Source organism: Pelodiscus sinensis, chromosome 3, assembly GCF_052426305.1.
Source record: "Pelodiscus sinensis isolate ZL-2025 chromosome 3, ASM5242630v1, whole genome shotgun sequence".
Taxonomy (NCBI): domain Eukaryota; kingdom Metazoa; phylum Chordata; order Testudines; family Trionychidae; genus Pelodiscus; species Pelodiscus sinensis.
Window position 1 is genome coordinate 70,494,777 of NC_143054.1, and position 16,511 is coordinate 70,511,287.

General features: G+C 39.2%; 1 protein-coding gene across 2 annotated transcripts in view; it reads right to left on the reverse strand.

The window, feature by feature from the left end:
* Positions 1-5,397: 5,397 nt before the first annotated feature.
* Positions 5,398-16,511, reverse strand: part of GPR63 (G protein-coupled receptor 63) — a 47,741-nt gene continuing 36,627 nt past the window's right edge. For both annotated transcript variants that reach the window (XM_075923911.2, XM_075923907.2), the window contains one exon: positions 5,398-12,193. In XM_075923911.2, coding sequence (XP_075780026.1) covers positions 10,790-12,049 — 1,260 coding nt within the window. In that variant the 5' untranslated portion in view covers positions 12,050-12,193 and the 3' untranslated portion in view covers positions 5,398-10,789. The remainder of the gene's footprint in view (positions 12,194-16,511) is intronic.

Consider the following 16,511-nt stretch of genomic DNA (forward strand, 5'->3'; position numbering starts at 1 on the left):
TCTTCCGATCTTTTTTGCAGAAGAAATTTTTGCGATAAAAAGCCCTGTGTAGATGGGGCCATTTGTCAGAGAAAAACCATTTTGCACAAGAGCCTGTAAACCTCATTTTTTGAGGAATAAGAGCTCTTGCGCAAAAGAGTTTTCTTCTGACAAATGGCCCCATCTACACAGGGCTTAACAGCAAAATCTCTTCTGCAAATAGGATCAGAAGAGGATATGGAAACAAGAGCATGAGATATACTAATGAGCGCTTCATTTGCATATCTTCTGCCAAAACCCCCTCAGCGTAGACATAGCCTGGATGACCACCTGTTTGTCAAATGTACTGTAGATTGCCTCTCTCTCTCTCTCCAGAACATTCACGATTAGATTGATATGCTTGAATGTACTGACTATTCAGATTTGTCAAACCTGTCTTTTAGAATGTTTTATTTTGTAGCTTGATCATAGTTATCCAAAATGTATTCCAGAGTGCTTATCTGGAATTAGCCACCTAAATCACATCGTATAGCCTTTCTTATCTGATTGGATTACTATATAAAACATTTCTGCCATGAATACTGACATTCACATAATGCAAAATTTGTACCAGTAAAATACACAGAGCTTGAATGTTGGCTCAAACAGAACACAAAAAGGTTAAAACAAATCATGTAAAAATGCAAATTCACAGTGAAACATTGAGGGGCGGGGGAGCAGAGGCTGTTTTGTTTTCTGCATGCTCACCTGCTACTAGGATGTAGGGTGACCTCTAGGACAAAGTCAAACAAGTACACAACTGTCAAAGGTTCTAGAAAATGTAACCGTCATAATTCCAACCGTGCTGTATTATACTCAGCTGTACTGATATGCGCCATGGTAAGATCGCTCATGTAGTCGCTCTATGCCAATGGGAGAGATCTCTTTGGACAACGTAATTAAACCACCTCCAAAGAGCAATGGCAACTACAGGCAGTCCCCGGGTTACGTACAAGATAGGGACTGTAGGTTTGTTCTTAAGTTGAATCTGTATATAAGTCGGAACTGGCGTCCAGATTCAGCCGCTGCTGAAACTGACCGCCAGTTCCGACTTACATACAGATTCAACTTAAGAACCCCAAGTGTCCCCAAGTCAGCTGCTGCTGAAACTGATCAGCAGCTGATTCCAGGAAGCCCGGGGCAGAGCAACTCTGCCTCTGGCTTCCTGTAGTCAGCGCTGGTCAGTTTCAGCAGCAGCTGACTTGGACACCTGGGACAGAGCAGCTGGGGTGCTGCTGGGTTGCTCCAGTAGCGCCGCTCCTCGGCGCTACTGGACCAACCCGGCAGCACCCCATCTGCTCTGCCCCAGGCGTCCCGATTCAGCCGCTGCTGAAACTGACCAGCAGCGGCTGAATCAGGACGCCTGGGGCAGAGCAGCTGGGGTGCTGCCAGGTTGGTCCAGTAGCGCCCAGAGCGGCGCTGTGGGACCAACCGGCAGTGCCCCAGCTGCTCTGCCACAGGCGTCCGGAGAAAAGCCTAGTCTGCTGGGGGGCGTACTAGCTGCGCCCCACCCCCACCCCAGCAGACCAGGAAGACGCGGGCGGCGGACCGAGACGCACCGCAGTCCCGCTGCCTGGGTCCTCCGCGGCTTTGCTCCCCGTCTCCCTGGTCTGCTGGAGACCAGCAGACCAAGGAGACGGGGAGCAAAGCCTCTGAGGACGCCAGCAGCGGGACAGCCGAGGGGCATCTGGGCTGTCCCGCTGCCGGCTTCCCCCGAGGCTTTGCAAAGCCACGGGGGGGCTCGGGCAGCGAGGCAGCCCAAGCGCGCCTGGGCTGCCCCGCTGCCCGAGCCCCTCCGTGGCTTTGCTCCGCATCTTCCTGGTCTGCAGACCAGGGAGACGCGGAGAAAGCCCCGGAGTACACGGGCGGCAGGACCGCAAGGTCCCGCAGTCCGTGTCCTCCAGGGCGAGCCCCGTTCGTAACTGCGGATCCGACATAAGTCGGATCCGCGTAAGTTGGGGACTGCCTGTATACTGTATATTGTTTTCTACCAATATATTGCCTGTATATTGTTTTCTACCAATAGCCCTGTACACACTGACACCTCCTGTTGCTCAGGGAGACTTCTTTCCCCAGACCTTGAGTGACAAATTATACGAACAAAAGTGCTAGTGTCAACTTGGCCACAGTAAAGCGAGACAGCAACATCAATATGGAGAAGTGACATTATGCTTTATGACCTTAGGGTACGTCTAGACTACATGCCTCTATCGCCAGAGGCATGTAGATTAGGCTACCAGACATAGTAAAATGAAGCAGCGATTTAAATAATCGCCACTTCATTTAAATTTACATGGCTGCTGCGCTGAGCCGACAAACAGCTGATCAGCTGTTTGTCGGCTCAGCGCGATAGTCTGGACGCGCGGGTGTCGACATCAAAGGTATTTGTCGACCACGCAGGTATGCCTCCTGGGATGAGGTTTACCTGTGTGGTCGACAAATACCTTTGATGTCGACACCCGCGCGTCTAGACTATCGCGCTGAGCCGACAAACAGCTAATCAGCTGTTTGTCGGCTCAGCACGGCAGCCATGTAAATTTAAATGAAGCGTCGATTATTTAAATCGCCGCTTCATTTTACTATGTCTGGTAGCCTAATCTACATGCCTCTGGCGACAGAGGCATGTAGTCTAGACGTACCCTAAGAAACAAGCATTCCCACATTCTGTTTTATTCTATATAGATTCTTATATCCCCCTCATTGCCATAATATCCGTGTACCTCCCAGTAGTTCATTAAGTGATAAGACTAACTTGTGGCATGTATGGTTAGCTTTCTTCTGGGGGAAAATTGTGTGCACAACACAGAGCTTTGCTTCCTTAGGGTTTTTTTAAATTGTATATGTTGCTATGGATTTATGTTAGAAAAGGCAAGGTCAAAGAAATGCATCTTCTTCTGGAACAGAGGTAATGATATTTGTGATGGCCCTTAGTTCCTGGAACAGTTCATTCCACAGTACAGTACTAGTCTCGTGGAAAGATATGTTGTTTGTGATGTTAGGTCTGATTGCTCTATCGAGGATGTCATTTCATCAGTTCTTTTCCCTGCTACTTCTGGTGTTGGATTTTTCTTTTACTTGTATCTACTGTCTTTCGCCCCTCGAGACACTCCACAGAATCTGTTGCTTAGTAATAGTATCCTTCATGGAAATTAGTTGAAATTCAAAAGCTGAAAACATCTCTTATTAGTCACAAGTTTCAAGGTAATGAATTCCTCTGAGAAAGCTGATTATGAAAACCAGCCTTCTGCAATCAACACCACTGAGAGAGGCCTTCCATTGTGCATACAAAGACACTGAAGTTTCCAACCACCATTGTCAAGGTGAACCTATGAATAGAATCTCAAAAGTAAATAAAGAGATATAAAGAAATGACCTTTTAAAGACCATTAGTAACCTTATAAATTCAACTATGAGCAACAATACATTTCAACAGTGACACATATATAATTTCTGATATCTCAGAATAAAAAAATTGCCATAGAGGAACAAACTAGAGTCCTGTCCAGTCTGGTGCCCTGTCTTCTACAATGACAACACTAAGTATTCCTAAAGACATTATATTTATATATGCATCTACAGAATAGGATGATGATCTGGTTATTTTGATTACAATAGGATATTGCTATAGGATGAGGTTGATTAGAGTGTTGAGAAACATACAAAATTGTACAACACAATAAAATTGATAGCCAAACACCTAGATCTTTTAGTTTTCAGAATATGAAATAAGTGCAACTGTGTATTCCAAAGACAAAAATAAAACAATGATCCAAACATGTTTACTTATAAAACCCCTCTACAAAGAGCCTTGCTATAATGGTGACAATTAGACTCTAAAGTTGCTCTATTACATTAAGGACTTCACAAGAGTGCTGAGGAAAGACCAATTTACTAATAGTGTGAAGTTAAAGAACATTAACTCTCCTGTGTGGATAGTTTCACATTCAGAAGTGGCTTTAGTTTAGGCCTAGTTAACAATTTAAAATTAGATTGAGTTTTTCAGGGCTGTAAAAACATTTCATAATGAGCACTGTATTTAGGTGGACCTAACCCCAAATGTAGAGACAGCTAGATCAATGATGGAACTCTTCCCCTGACTTAGCTATCACCTATAAAATAAATGGATTACTTACACTGATGTAAACATCTTTCTTCCATTGATGTAGGAAACATCTACACTACAGGGCTGTGTCTAGATTGCACCCCTTTTCCGTAAAAGGGATGCAAATTAGACACAGCACAATTGCAAATGAAGCGGGGATTTAAATCTTCCCCACTTCATTTGCATAAACATGGCTGCCACTTTTTTCCGGCTCGGGGCTTTGCCGGCAAAAAGCGCCAGTCTAGACGGAGATCTTTCGGAAAATAAAGCCTTTTCCCAAAGATCCCTTATTCCTCTTAAAATCAGGAATAAGGGATCTTTTGGAAAAGGCTTTATTTTCCGAAAGATCTCCGTCTAGACTGGCGCTTTTTGCTGGCAAAGCTCTGAGCCGGAAAAAAGCGGCAGCCATGTTTATGCAAATGAAGTGGGGAAGATTTAAATCCCCGCTTCATTTGCAATTGCGCTGTGTCTATTTGCATCCCTTTTACGGAAAAGCTGTAGTATAGACAGGCCCTTATTACCAGAGGAAATTCTAGGATTAAGCAAAGTAAGGCCTGGTCTACACCTAAAATTTAGGTTGCTCTAGCTACATCACTTAGGGCTGCAATACAGTCCACTTTCACAGGTTTCACACAATCTTTTTGTCTTACTCTTACACACAAACATCCCAAACACATAAAAATGTCAGCTGGTCAAATAAAAGGGGGCCCATAGCTCTGGAAAATGTTGGAAAGGGAAGGTGGGATAAGGTGGCTATGGGCGAAGAGAATTACAATTTGTATTATTGATGAGCTAAACTACATTATAATCAAGCCAACCATAGAGGTTTTCCATGCAATAATCTACTTGAATGCCAGGTGAGAGCTCCAAGTATGATTGCCCCATTGTTGTTATGTCCTTCACTCACATAGCAGTAAACTGATTAGACACTGTCAAATAAAATATGCTGCATTAGAACTGTTACATTATGAAAATCTCACAGTTGTAGAATATTATATAATCTGCAATATTTCAATTTCTGAAGATTTAAATATAGTGTATTATAAAATGGTTGCATGACTTACTTAAAAATAACATTTGTGCATACAAGCCAACTATCAGTATCTTTCATAATAGCATCTGAATTCTGTCACATTCTTCTGGTAGCAATCTATAATTCTGTTGTTTTGCTAAATCTGCATAAAATTTTAGAAGTATGCAAAAATACCAATATTGATTTGTTTTTAAAGTACTAGCCATGCCATGGATTTTGTGTCTTTTCAACTTTTTTGATTGAAATACGGAGATTACTCTATTTGTTCAGACTGCACTAAAAACAATACTTGCTAGAGACAACATTTGCTATTTAGAGCAGATGAGCTTAAGGGAAAGTATTAGTTTTACCAGAAATGAATTGTAGTTCATCACATTTTCTGCCAGACATGTTCATACTGGCAATTTATTAGAATTGTGCACATTTACTTATACTCTATGGGCCCAATACAGAAAAACACTTATGCAAGTATTTTAGTCCAACTTAAGTCAATGGTACATAAGCACAAAATGCTCAGTTAAACTGGGACGTATATTGGTGAACATAATCTGTTATCTATACACTTCATTATGAGACTCTAAGTACTGATAACAGAGACATATTGGATCCCAAATCCTGCATTAGATCCCTGCTTAAAATGTGAGCAGAATCCTGTTTAAACCTGAACTCCCACTACAATTACCAGTTGCAAAGTTTCCCTCTGTAGACAAGTCCTTAGACCAGTATCACTTCATCTTGTACTAGTCTTTTAGTGCAACATGCATTCTCCATAATTTAAAATATATATATTGACAGAGGCATTTACTAACTGAAAATTCTCATAAAACCATGAGTGGTTTATCATCCAATTCAACCAATTCTTACTTCCACTACTGACTAAAATAATCAGTCAGTTACAAATAGGCAAAAATTGAGTCATAAAGGTTGCGGTCGTGTCTGGAAATGAATCATACTTTACCATACCACTGCCTGGGGCATATGTTCTATTTATTCCACCTCACAATGATTTTAATTACTCAGCCACAGCTAAAAAGGCAGCATATCTACTTAATATGGAAATGAAGTTATGTATCCTCCTTTAGGCTTTCACTCTTTCCTTAATTAACAATGCTAACATATGTTTCAGATATATTGGTACCATCTCCATAGCAGTTTTAGCATTACTGCATTTTGTTGTACACTTGCCATCAAGGAAATAATGTTTTCAGTTAAACAAAAACAGCTATAAATGAGGGAAGTTTCAACTGATGTTTTCACCATTTGCCATTATATGAATTACAAAGTAAGCTTTAAGAATATTTGAAATGATAAAAACAGATATTAAAATTACAGTCATTTGACAGGCCTCCATTTGAGTGCAAATATAACAACTTAATGTCAGAACTTTTTCCACATGGTATCAATGTTTATTTTTCTTTTCTGTTTTTCAGTTATTGTCATAAGTGTGATTTGTACAGAAAAATACAACACAATTCTACTTAACAATTTATTTTTAAAACAATGAATTCAAGGTTTCTCCACATAGGTAAAATTACTAGTGCTCAAAAAGATTAAACCAGTTCGTAATGATAAAGTAAAGGCTCCAGAAAAAACTGACTTAAGAAAATTCTTCACTAGTTTGGCTGCAACAATGTGTGTTCTGGAGCTCTTTCACGTGAAAGTAAACCTATACATATTTTAAGGAGGGCTACATTACATGATTTCAGAGTGAAAAATCTCACCGGTTCTTAGAAAGAACAATAAAATCTGGCAGTCATTTAAACATAAAACCAAATAATAGAAATTATAAAAGTATCAGGCATAAAAGTGAAAATCAACAGAGGAAGAAAAAGATAAAAGCATTTCCCCCTCTCTCTATGCCTAAATACCTTTATATAAATAGCAAAAGCTATAAAAGAATATGCAACATCCCTTAAGGGTATTAAAAAAACCAAACTCATTTTAGCAACAGATTTGTATACATGAAAGTTGTGACAGCTTCATGCTTTGACTGAACAACACTGAGATAACTGAAAAGTAATAGAAATACGTTTATCTTCATCACCAAGGAATCTTCAAAATATAAATACAAGTATGAATTAAAAAAATCATTTTTGGAGAGGATGAAGAATATTTTCATCCCCTAGACTTTAAAATTAGTAAATTTATTTCAGATTTTAACCTCCTCTTCCCCACAGCTAAAGTTTTTTCTTACATAATGGTCCTAATACTGCAAACACTTGTGTATAAAATTATCATGTGTTTGAAGGATCACGGCTGTGAGAGTAAGCAGTTTATCACTCTTTAACTTGATCCAAGGAATTCAACTGAAATTAACAAGGCACTGCTTTGTAACAGCCAATTGAATACAATAAGCCAACTGGTGCTGTAAATAACACACTGGTAAACAGGCCTGATTTATGTGCAAGACACCTTTCGTTTATTGTATTCTCTCTTAGTTATCTGGTTTGTTTTTTTATGCTAACCTCCCATTCCCCAAACTCTATTCAAAGTGTATGTTACGTCCCACTATAAGACTGCTCTGAATCTGACCTAATTCAGAGTTGACATTAACAGATCAAGCACTGAGAGAAAACATTTCCAGTGTAGGCTTAAACATTACCAAGACACATCACATTTTTGACAGATGCAATTTCTACTTCACAGTTTGCACTGATCAAAGATTATGGAATCCCCAAAAGATAACATTCTCCCTTCAAGGAATGATTTAACCAGCCTCACTGGATTACTTCTCCTCTTTTCCCTTTCAATTATCATATTTTACTATATCCATTCAAACCAGTTTTGTTTCTCTGGAAGACAGAGTAAAAATATGTTCCTGTTAGTGGTAAAGTATATATACTCCCAGAATATTACATTAATTAAAGCACATTTTATTTCTATATTCAGAGAGAAAAAGGAGGGGTATGTCTGCAATACAACAACTATACAAAGCCCAGCCATAAACTGAAGCCACAGATGCAAAATTAATTAAAAATAAGAGTTCTACTCTAAGAGGCACACAAAACCCAAGTTGTTTTGCACTAAAACTCCAGTGTTGCCTGTTGTCTGATCAGAGGATTATTGTTTCAATGGCATCACCAGTAATTAAATGGGGATGTAAGAGCAGATTTCAAGGGGCCTTTTTGTTTTAACAATACTTTTCCCTGGTGCCTTGTCAAATCTGAATCAAGTGGCAGACTTCATTTATTTGTTCAAAGCCAGACACTCTTAAAAATGAAATAAGCCAAGGCAAAATTCCTCCTTTAAAGTATTCAAAATACAAATACCCTTCTCTGAATAGCTTCATAAAATCTAATCCAGGAGACGTTCTCCAGAGAGTCCCTATGCATTCATTTAGAACAAGAAGCTTTGGGCATGTGTGCATGCCCACAGACACACGCACAAGCCTTATGCAGCTCAGAAGGGGACACTCAGAACGGACACTGTACTCAGGAGATCACAGGGACTGCACACTCCTGGAGAGCTAGATATTGAAAAAAAGGGAGTAGGCAGGAAGCAGGGTGATGACTCTACCACATACATGGAGCAGGGTGGTAACACAGGCTCCGTCAGTTAGCAGCCAGTGGGATTCTGTGCGGATGGAGCAGGCCGCACACCTCCCATGCACAAATATATAGCCCAGTAGACAATGTACCTTCCACAAGGACAATGTTCCCTGTTCCTGTCACCCCAGTACACAAGTCAGGTTCTCTGTTAAATGCCTCAAATTTTCCCTGTTTATCTGATTCACCGGTCACATATAAGTTTTTGTACTTGATAAAAATACATAATAATCACTGAGGGAAATCCACCAACATTTTTCCTATTCTCAGATAAGAATGGATGTTTTCAAGGCAATTATCAAGAAAGGCAAAGTCAGTATCTGATGAGAATCCAAAAGATGGTTTGGCATTCGAGCAAAAGAAGCTTCCACTGAACACAAGCAGATTTGTAATACAGAGTAAATAAGAAGGGTATTAGAAATGGGAATGAGAGACGGCAAAGAAAAACAAAGAAATGCAGGAGAGAGGCAGCAAATTTGACTAATTTGATCTCATTGCCAAATTCTCCCTCATAAATTCTGAACTAGCTTCCCAACCTTTCCCCATTTGTTAAATCACCTCCCCAACTTCTTATAATTAAAAATCAGATTCTTTCATTAAAAGGCTCTCTCAATTTTTTTCATTGTTATAAACTGTAGAACTGTGGTGAAGAATGTTACATGAAGATGTTTATTATTGCCCCTGTCCAAACCATGGTTCATGCACCCCAAAACACCCATTCCAATTATCCATTGACCATAGACTCTCAAAGGCTCTAATCCTGCCCATTTAGTCTATGTCTAGACCACAGCTCCTTTCCGGGATACAGGAGGTATCCCAGAAAAGCTATGCTGCATCCAAGGAACGCATCCACTTTTCCCCCCAAAAAATCAGAAAAGCAGATGCGTTCTTTTACCATCCCCATAAACCTTGTTTCACTAGGAAGGAAGGGATAGCTCAAAAGAGAAGGTTTTTCCGAAATTTAGTGCTGGGTAGACATGCTAAATTTCAGAAAAGCCTCTTTTGAAAGAAAAGTGGAAAAAGTTATGCAAGTTGCATATCTTTTTCCAACTTTTCCTTGGAGTGTAGACCTAGCCTTAGAAAGTCTGGATGCAGTATATCACTCAGAGTCACACTAACTTTCTTAGAGCTCTGAAAAGGAACAGCCATCTTTCCATATACGATAAATAAATTGTAGGATAAGAGCCATAATTTATACCTGACTTTTGGACACAGCAAAAGATTTGGAATTTTCATAAACACCAACATTTTAAAATGCATGCAATGATCAAAAGTATCAATTTTTTCATGGGTCAATTTTTTCAGAACTTGTGTCAGCCTTACATTTTGGACATGATCTTTTTTTTTTTTCCCCCCTTCTTCTTTGCCTCAATTTTCCCATCCACCAGGGTTAAGGAATTAATATCCCATTAGGTTAATTTTCAGAAACAATGTCCAGCAGTATCTGTAGTTGTAGATGCACCATTGTAAATTTGCCCTCCTAGAAAATAAACATATCTTCTATTAAACTGTCACTATAATGTGTAAAAACAACATTTTAAAACCTCCTCTACAGGTATCACAAGAATTCTGAAAAACAGATTTTGTGGTAAGTTCCATAAAGTGCACAAAATATTAATGGAAATATTTTTAAAGGGTTCTCATTGTCATCAAAACTCTTGAAATGTTGTTAAAATTAAATAGAAGTTACCTAAATGTGACTTTTTGGCTCTAATATCTTGGCAGAAAGCAGCAACATCTCAGCAAAATTACACCAACTAAATACACTGTGCCATAGCAGCATTAAAAACCCCTACAATTAGATGCAATTGCAGGCATAATAAGCAGAAAACTGACAAAATATTAGAAATGTAATTTTTAAAAGAAGTCTGGGTTTCCATTGAATTCTGGAGGTAATAGCTGTAATTTTGTTTACATTGTTTCTGACAGTAAACCCAGTTCTAATCAATCACTTTTCCATAAAATTGCACAAGATATTGGAAAACATACTCAAGTTATAAGATACGGCAGTTTAAGGGCCATATTCAAATAAAACAGTACATAGAACAAACAATCCCAGAAAACGACTGTCATGTCAAATAGTTCCAATTTTTACACGACTGACCGGTGCTCCCCACACACATAGATGGCACTGGGCCGAATGCGTCTTCTTGTGTGACCAGGGAGCTGTGGCAAAAACTTGAAGTACTTGGGCATCAAGTCTAAGCACGCATCATGAAATTTCTTAATCCTCCAGTAGTAAATCAATGGGTTCAGTGCAGACTTGAGGTAGCAGAGCCAAAGGAGCCAAGTGCTTATCTCAAAAAAGTTGTGCTTGTAGTAAAAGTGACTGTTGAATGTGGCAATAAGGCTGTATGTGGTGAAAGGTGCCCAACAGACTATGAAAACGATGAACAAAATCAATATGGTCGTAAAGGCACGAGTTTTAAAGCTCATATCAATGCTCATTTGAAAAGGTCTCTGAAGGCTCATAAGACCAAGCTTGCTAGCCTGGCTGAGGCATATGCTGTCAGGATGGCTGTGGATACGCACTGCATTGTGGCGTACAGTGTTGAGTATGCCCATAAAGGAGTACAGCATCACCATGAATGGAATAAAAAAAGAAATTAGTACAACTAGAATCACATATGCCTGGTACCCAGGACTAGTGGTGTAGCCAAAAACACACTGAGGTGCTCTAGAAGGTATCTGCAGGTTGGGGTTTCCCACAGATAATGGAAAAGCCACAACAAAGGACGCAGCCCATGAAACAGCAATAAGAATCTTTGCACGGTAAGGATTCAGCTTATCTTGCCTCTGAACTATAATTAGGAATCTATCAATGCTAATAATGAGTAGGATGGCTACCCCCTCTATGACAAACAGCCAGAAAAACATGGCAGAGACTCTGCAGAATATATCCCCAAAAATCCATCGCGTGGTAATGATGGTTATCAGAGCAAAAGGCATGTTCATCACTGCAAGCAACATGTCTGCAAAAGCCAGGCTCGCTAAGAGAATATTAATTGCAGATCGCATGGCAGCCTTCTGGTAGACCATGAGGCAGACAACAAAGTTTCCAAGAAAAGACACCAACAGTATAAATACCATAGCAGCAGACAGAATGATCTGGAGTGGCAGACTCAAACTCTTGAAAACTTCCTGTGTTGGCAGGATAGCTGGGCTGGTCACTAGTAAAGTACTTATCTCAGTGGTGACCATGGCCCCTGAACTGTGCATCAAAGGCTGTGTTGTGTCACTACGAAGCAAAAATTGGGGAGTGGTAAAATTCATGTAGGCATTTTCATAGACAATAAAAGTAGCATTCAGTATCCTAGAGTGGGCAGATGTCAACATTGCAGAGAAAACCATTGTTACAGGAGGAACGAATGCAGAGCCAAAGTCCTCAAGGCATTTCAGCTTCTAAGGGCAGTATCATGTTCCTTGGCCATGAACCAAATCAGGATTTCACAACTGAAAACAGCAGAGCTCCAACTTTTGTGCCAATATTTATGCCTGAGAAAACAAAAACAAACAAACATAGGAATGAAACTTAACATGAACAGAAAAATAATTGGTTATTAGACATCATTAAGCACAAGTAATATAATAAGTTTGAGAACCCCGTCTTCTGATGTTGATAGAGAAATTAACAATAATAAAAACAAATCATGAACAATAAGTCCAGACTTTTCTCCAGTCTTCTCCTACGGTTCCTAGTTGTTTAGGTCTTCTCAAACCCCAACTTCCTCCACTTCAAATGCCCCCAGAAAGAATGGCTTCCCTACAAGCTCGATAATGCTGGGAGCTGTTGCAGGACCAGGACACTTTCAGCTTCTGTTTCAGATCTTTAATCTCTTCCTATTCTGGTTCAGTATGGTGTTTGTTCACTCCTTTACAGGAAGGTACATTATTACTATGAATGTAACTATACTGTTGATTTGCAAGTTTAATTATTTTCCCTTACTGCTTGAAGGGAAGAGGATATTTTTTACTCCTATCCTTCATTATTTCAGAGCCCTGATGGTAGCTCAAGGAAAGCAGATTGTTCTCCTAAATTCTGTACTGAGATTGTTTAAAAATGCCAGATAAACTAAGTTTCAAATTTCTTCTCATTTCTCACCTTTAATTTCTACTTCATATTAACTCCTCTGAAACAAACATAAATGTTAATAATAAATTAAAGCACAAACAGTAGACCCAAAGTGAGCAAGTGCTCCAGGACTTACTGAGAAAAAAAGTCAATTTAGAAATCTTTCCTCTAATACAGGTTGAACCTGTCTTGTCCAGGACTCTTCAGTTCCGCAACATCCATGATCCAGCATGATTTTAGTTAGCTGGATGTCAACTTAACATGGGTGTGGCCAAGTTTTCCATGGCCCCATAAAGTTTGTTTACAGACACTACTTCTAGCTTTCAGTGTTTTGTGCTGTTATTTAGCACTAATTTGTCTTCTTAGAAATCAGTAATCAGTGGAAGTGTTGGTAATGCTTTTAGACAATATTGACCTCCCAATGTCCAGCAGATTCTCTGTTTTGGCACCAATCAGGTCCCGAGGATGCCAGACTAAAAAGATTCAACCTGTTATCTTCTCTACCAAAATGTTAGAATTCTGTTGGTAATCAACATCTAACAACAACTGATCCTGCTGTTTTCTGGTTCAGTCGAATAGTGATTTTGACAGTATAAGCATCAAAATCCTGATTAGAAGACTCAAAGGCCATTACTTAATAGACACTATGAAGAGAGAAAGTAGCATCAATGTTCCATAAGATGTGATTTGAAAGGAAGCATAAAACCCACAAATAATTCATGGTTTAGAATGGTAAATAACTGAAAATAAGGTCTCAGTAATGATGTCTGGTAGGCCTCTATAGGGTATGGGAACCAGAAGTCAGAGTGGATAACTAGGAAGGGAAAAAGCCTAATACTCTGTATACATTATGGCTGTGTCTACACTGCACCCCTTTTCCGGAAAAGGGATGCAGATTAGACACATCAGAATAGCAAAATCCGCGGGGGATTTAAATATCCCCCGCGGCATTTGCATTTACATGGCTGCCGCTTTTTTCCAGCTTGGGGATAAGCCGGAGAAAAGCGCTAGTCTAGACGTGATTCTCTGGAAAATAAGCCCTTTTCTGGAGGATCTCTTATTCCTACTTGAAAGGATCTCTTATTCCAGAGGATCTCTTATTCCTACTTATTTTCCGGAGAATCACGTCTAGACTGGCGCTTTTCTCCGGCTTATCCCCAAGCCGGAAAAAAGCGGCAGCCATGTAAATGCAAATGCCGCGGGGGATATTTAAATCCCCTGCGGATTTTGCTATTCCGATGTGTCTAATATGCATCCCTTTTCCGGAAAAGGGGTGCAGTGTAGACACAGCCTATGAGTGGCAAATGGAAGATATCCTGTTCTGATTGGAGGTGAGGGATAGAGTTCAGTATGAAAGTGTTAGTAGGTCCACCTTCAAGCTTCAGTTAAGCAAGGTACTTAAGCTTATTATTAAGCTTTATCCCAGTGAAGACAATAAGACTTGCTTAAAGTTAACCATCCAAGTCTGCAGGATCAGGGCTTTAAACAGCTTCATAAATCTAATCCAACTCTAATGTTTTAAATTTAGGATATTGTTAGGTGCTCACATACTATAGCAGAGGGTTTTGCACAAAATGTTAGACAGAAATCAATCAATCAAAGGTATTCTTATTTGGAAATAGGGAGTTTAAAAATATAAAGTTTGTATAATTAATTACCCCTTTAACAATAGCAGAAACAAGTTTGGGGAAAAAAGTATGAGCCGCAAAGCTTATTTTACATATCCTGTACCAACTCACAAGCATACATGTGCTGTCCCTTTCTGTCTATTTAAATCCTAGTAGCTAATATATGCAACATAGAAAGGGTTACATTCACACAAGCGAAGAGTACCATTGAAAGGTTTTCCTCACCATTTAATCCCTTCTGACAGGCTGTGTTGGGGGGTACCTCTGAGCCTTCTGAGTACCAGAATATGGTCAATGGAATTGGAGACTGGAGAACCCATGTTCCCTAGAAGGACTGCTATCATTGGTGATGGGACATCAGAAAAACAGGCAACATAATAGTTATGCTAGGAGCAATTCAGCCATATAGACCAAGCAATGCATGGGGCTTAAAGCAGCTCCATTTGTTCAATTTACTCTGTATTAAGTTTCACTCCTTGCAAATGAAACAGATATGGAGGGCATGGTCTACTCACTGATTCCAAATAAGGTAGAATTTTGGATAAGCTGCTATGTTCATGAGTAAAAACAGCTACATAGGTCCACAGAATGGCTTTAGATCTTTTCCTAGTCCGTGAGGATTGAGTACGAAGCAAGGAAGAGCTGAGCTTCAGCTCTATGCTCTATCTGTGAGTTGAGGGAGTGGCTAGGATTCCCTTCATCCAACCCCACGGAGTTCCTCCAAAAAGGCCTGAGCAATCAGTTTTTTTTCCACAGAGAGAAACTTAGAAATGATTATGTTCTTGATGGTAAGAGGTGAGAACAACTCACTTTTGTTCTATCACCCATCTTGTGTTTCCCAATGCAAAAAAAAAAAAAAAAATTGGTAACAGAAACAAGGGTTGAAATGAAGTCAGAAAGGAGCTAAGAGGAATTCACAGAGATTTTGTTTCATTCTTCAGTAACTAGCCATGAAGACCAAATCCTACAGTTTCAGACAGAGGGGTGCATTGGACAATGGTTATTGAATTGAGTATAAATGAGCCTATGGATTTAAGATAATCTAAATCAGCAAACATATTTTGGTAAAAGTGGACAAATATGATGCTGATAAATTTTTCCTCACTGTATTCTTATTTTAGGAACATGCGCTTTCATTGATTCTTTTCAAGTGCAGCAAAAAGCTACAATCCAAATTACTGTTTCCCTTTTCAACACAGAAAATTACTGAGTATGCACATTTCCTCTTAAGCAAATTTCTTATTCAAATGCAACTTTCTTTTTAATGGAGCATTATACAGATGATTGCTTCTGATGTAGTGTAAACTTATAGATAAATCTCTCACAAATTTCATTCATTAAATATAATTATTACTAGATCTCTGTTTGAATTTAGCAGATTTTGAAGCCAAAGGCAAAAAATTATCTGTTAAGAATTTGGAAAGTTTGCCCAACTGTCAAAGATTATGTTTCATGTAGAAAGCCAGTAACCATCAAATAGTGGAAGACTTTTATTTGTAAATATAGTACTGCAGCAACAATTGTGTTTGGGGCACAGTACATTTGGTATTGCTCAACTATGCCATTAAATTTAAGTTTCACCTGTTTATATGCCAAATTCAAGCCACCTAACACTGATTTTCTTCAAAAGTTTAAAGATGGCAGGTGATATAAACACATAAAAAGGAAGAACTGTAACATACCTCTTTTATATGGTCCCACTTAGGTTTTGATTTTTTTTATAATTGCCATGAATGGTTAATTTTAAGTCACCTTTGGTTGTGTTAAAGATGTGTTCTGTTCATTTTTTACTGTGTTTATTTTTACTTAAGTCTATGTCCTCGCTATACTAAATAACCAGGGTAACAAATACATTTAGCATAAACAAGGATATAGGCATGTAGTACAGATTAGGGAAACATTTTTTAAATATAAAACCAAAATGCTATAATTAATGTAACTAAACTGTATCCTTTCTTTGATTTCCATACCTGTGTAAGAAGACCTGGCAGATTTTTTTGTTACACAGGTGGGAAAGGACTTCTTCAATGCCTTAATATTCAATTCAGAGCAAGGAGAGGGGCTTAATAGGACTGGGTGATTCATTTGTCAACCTAAGTGACTTTCCACTGGT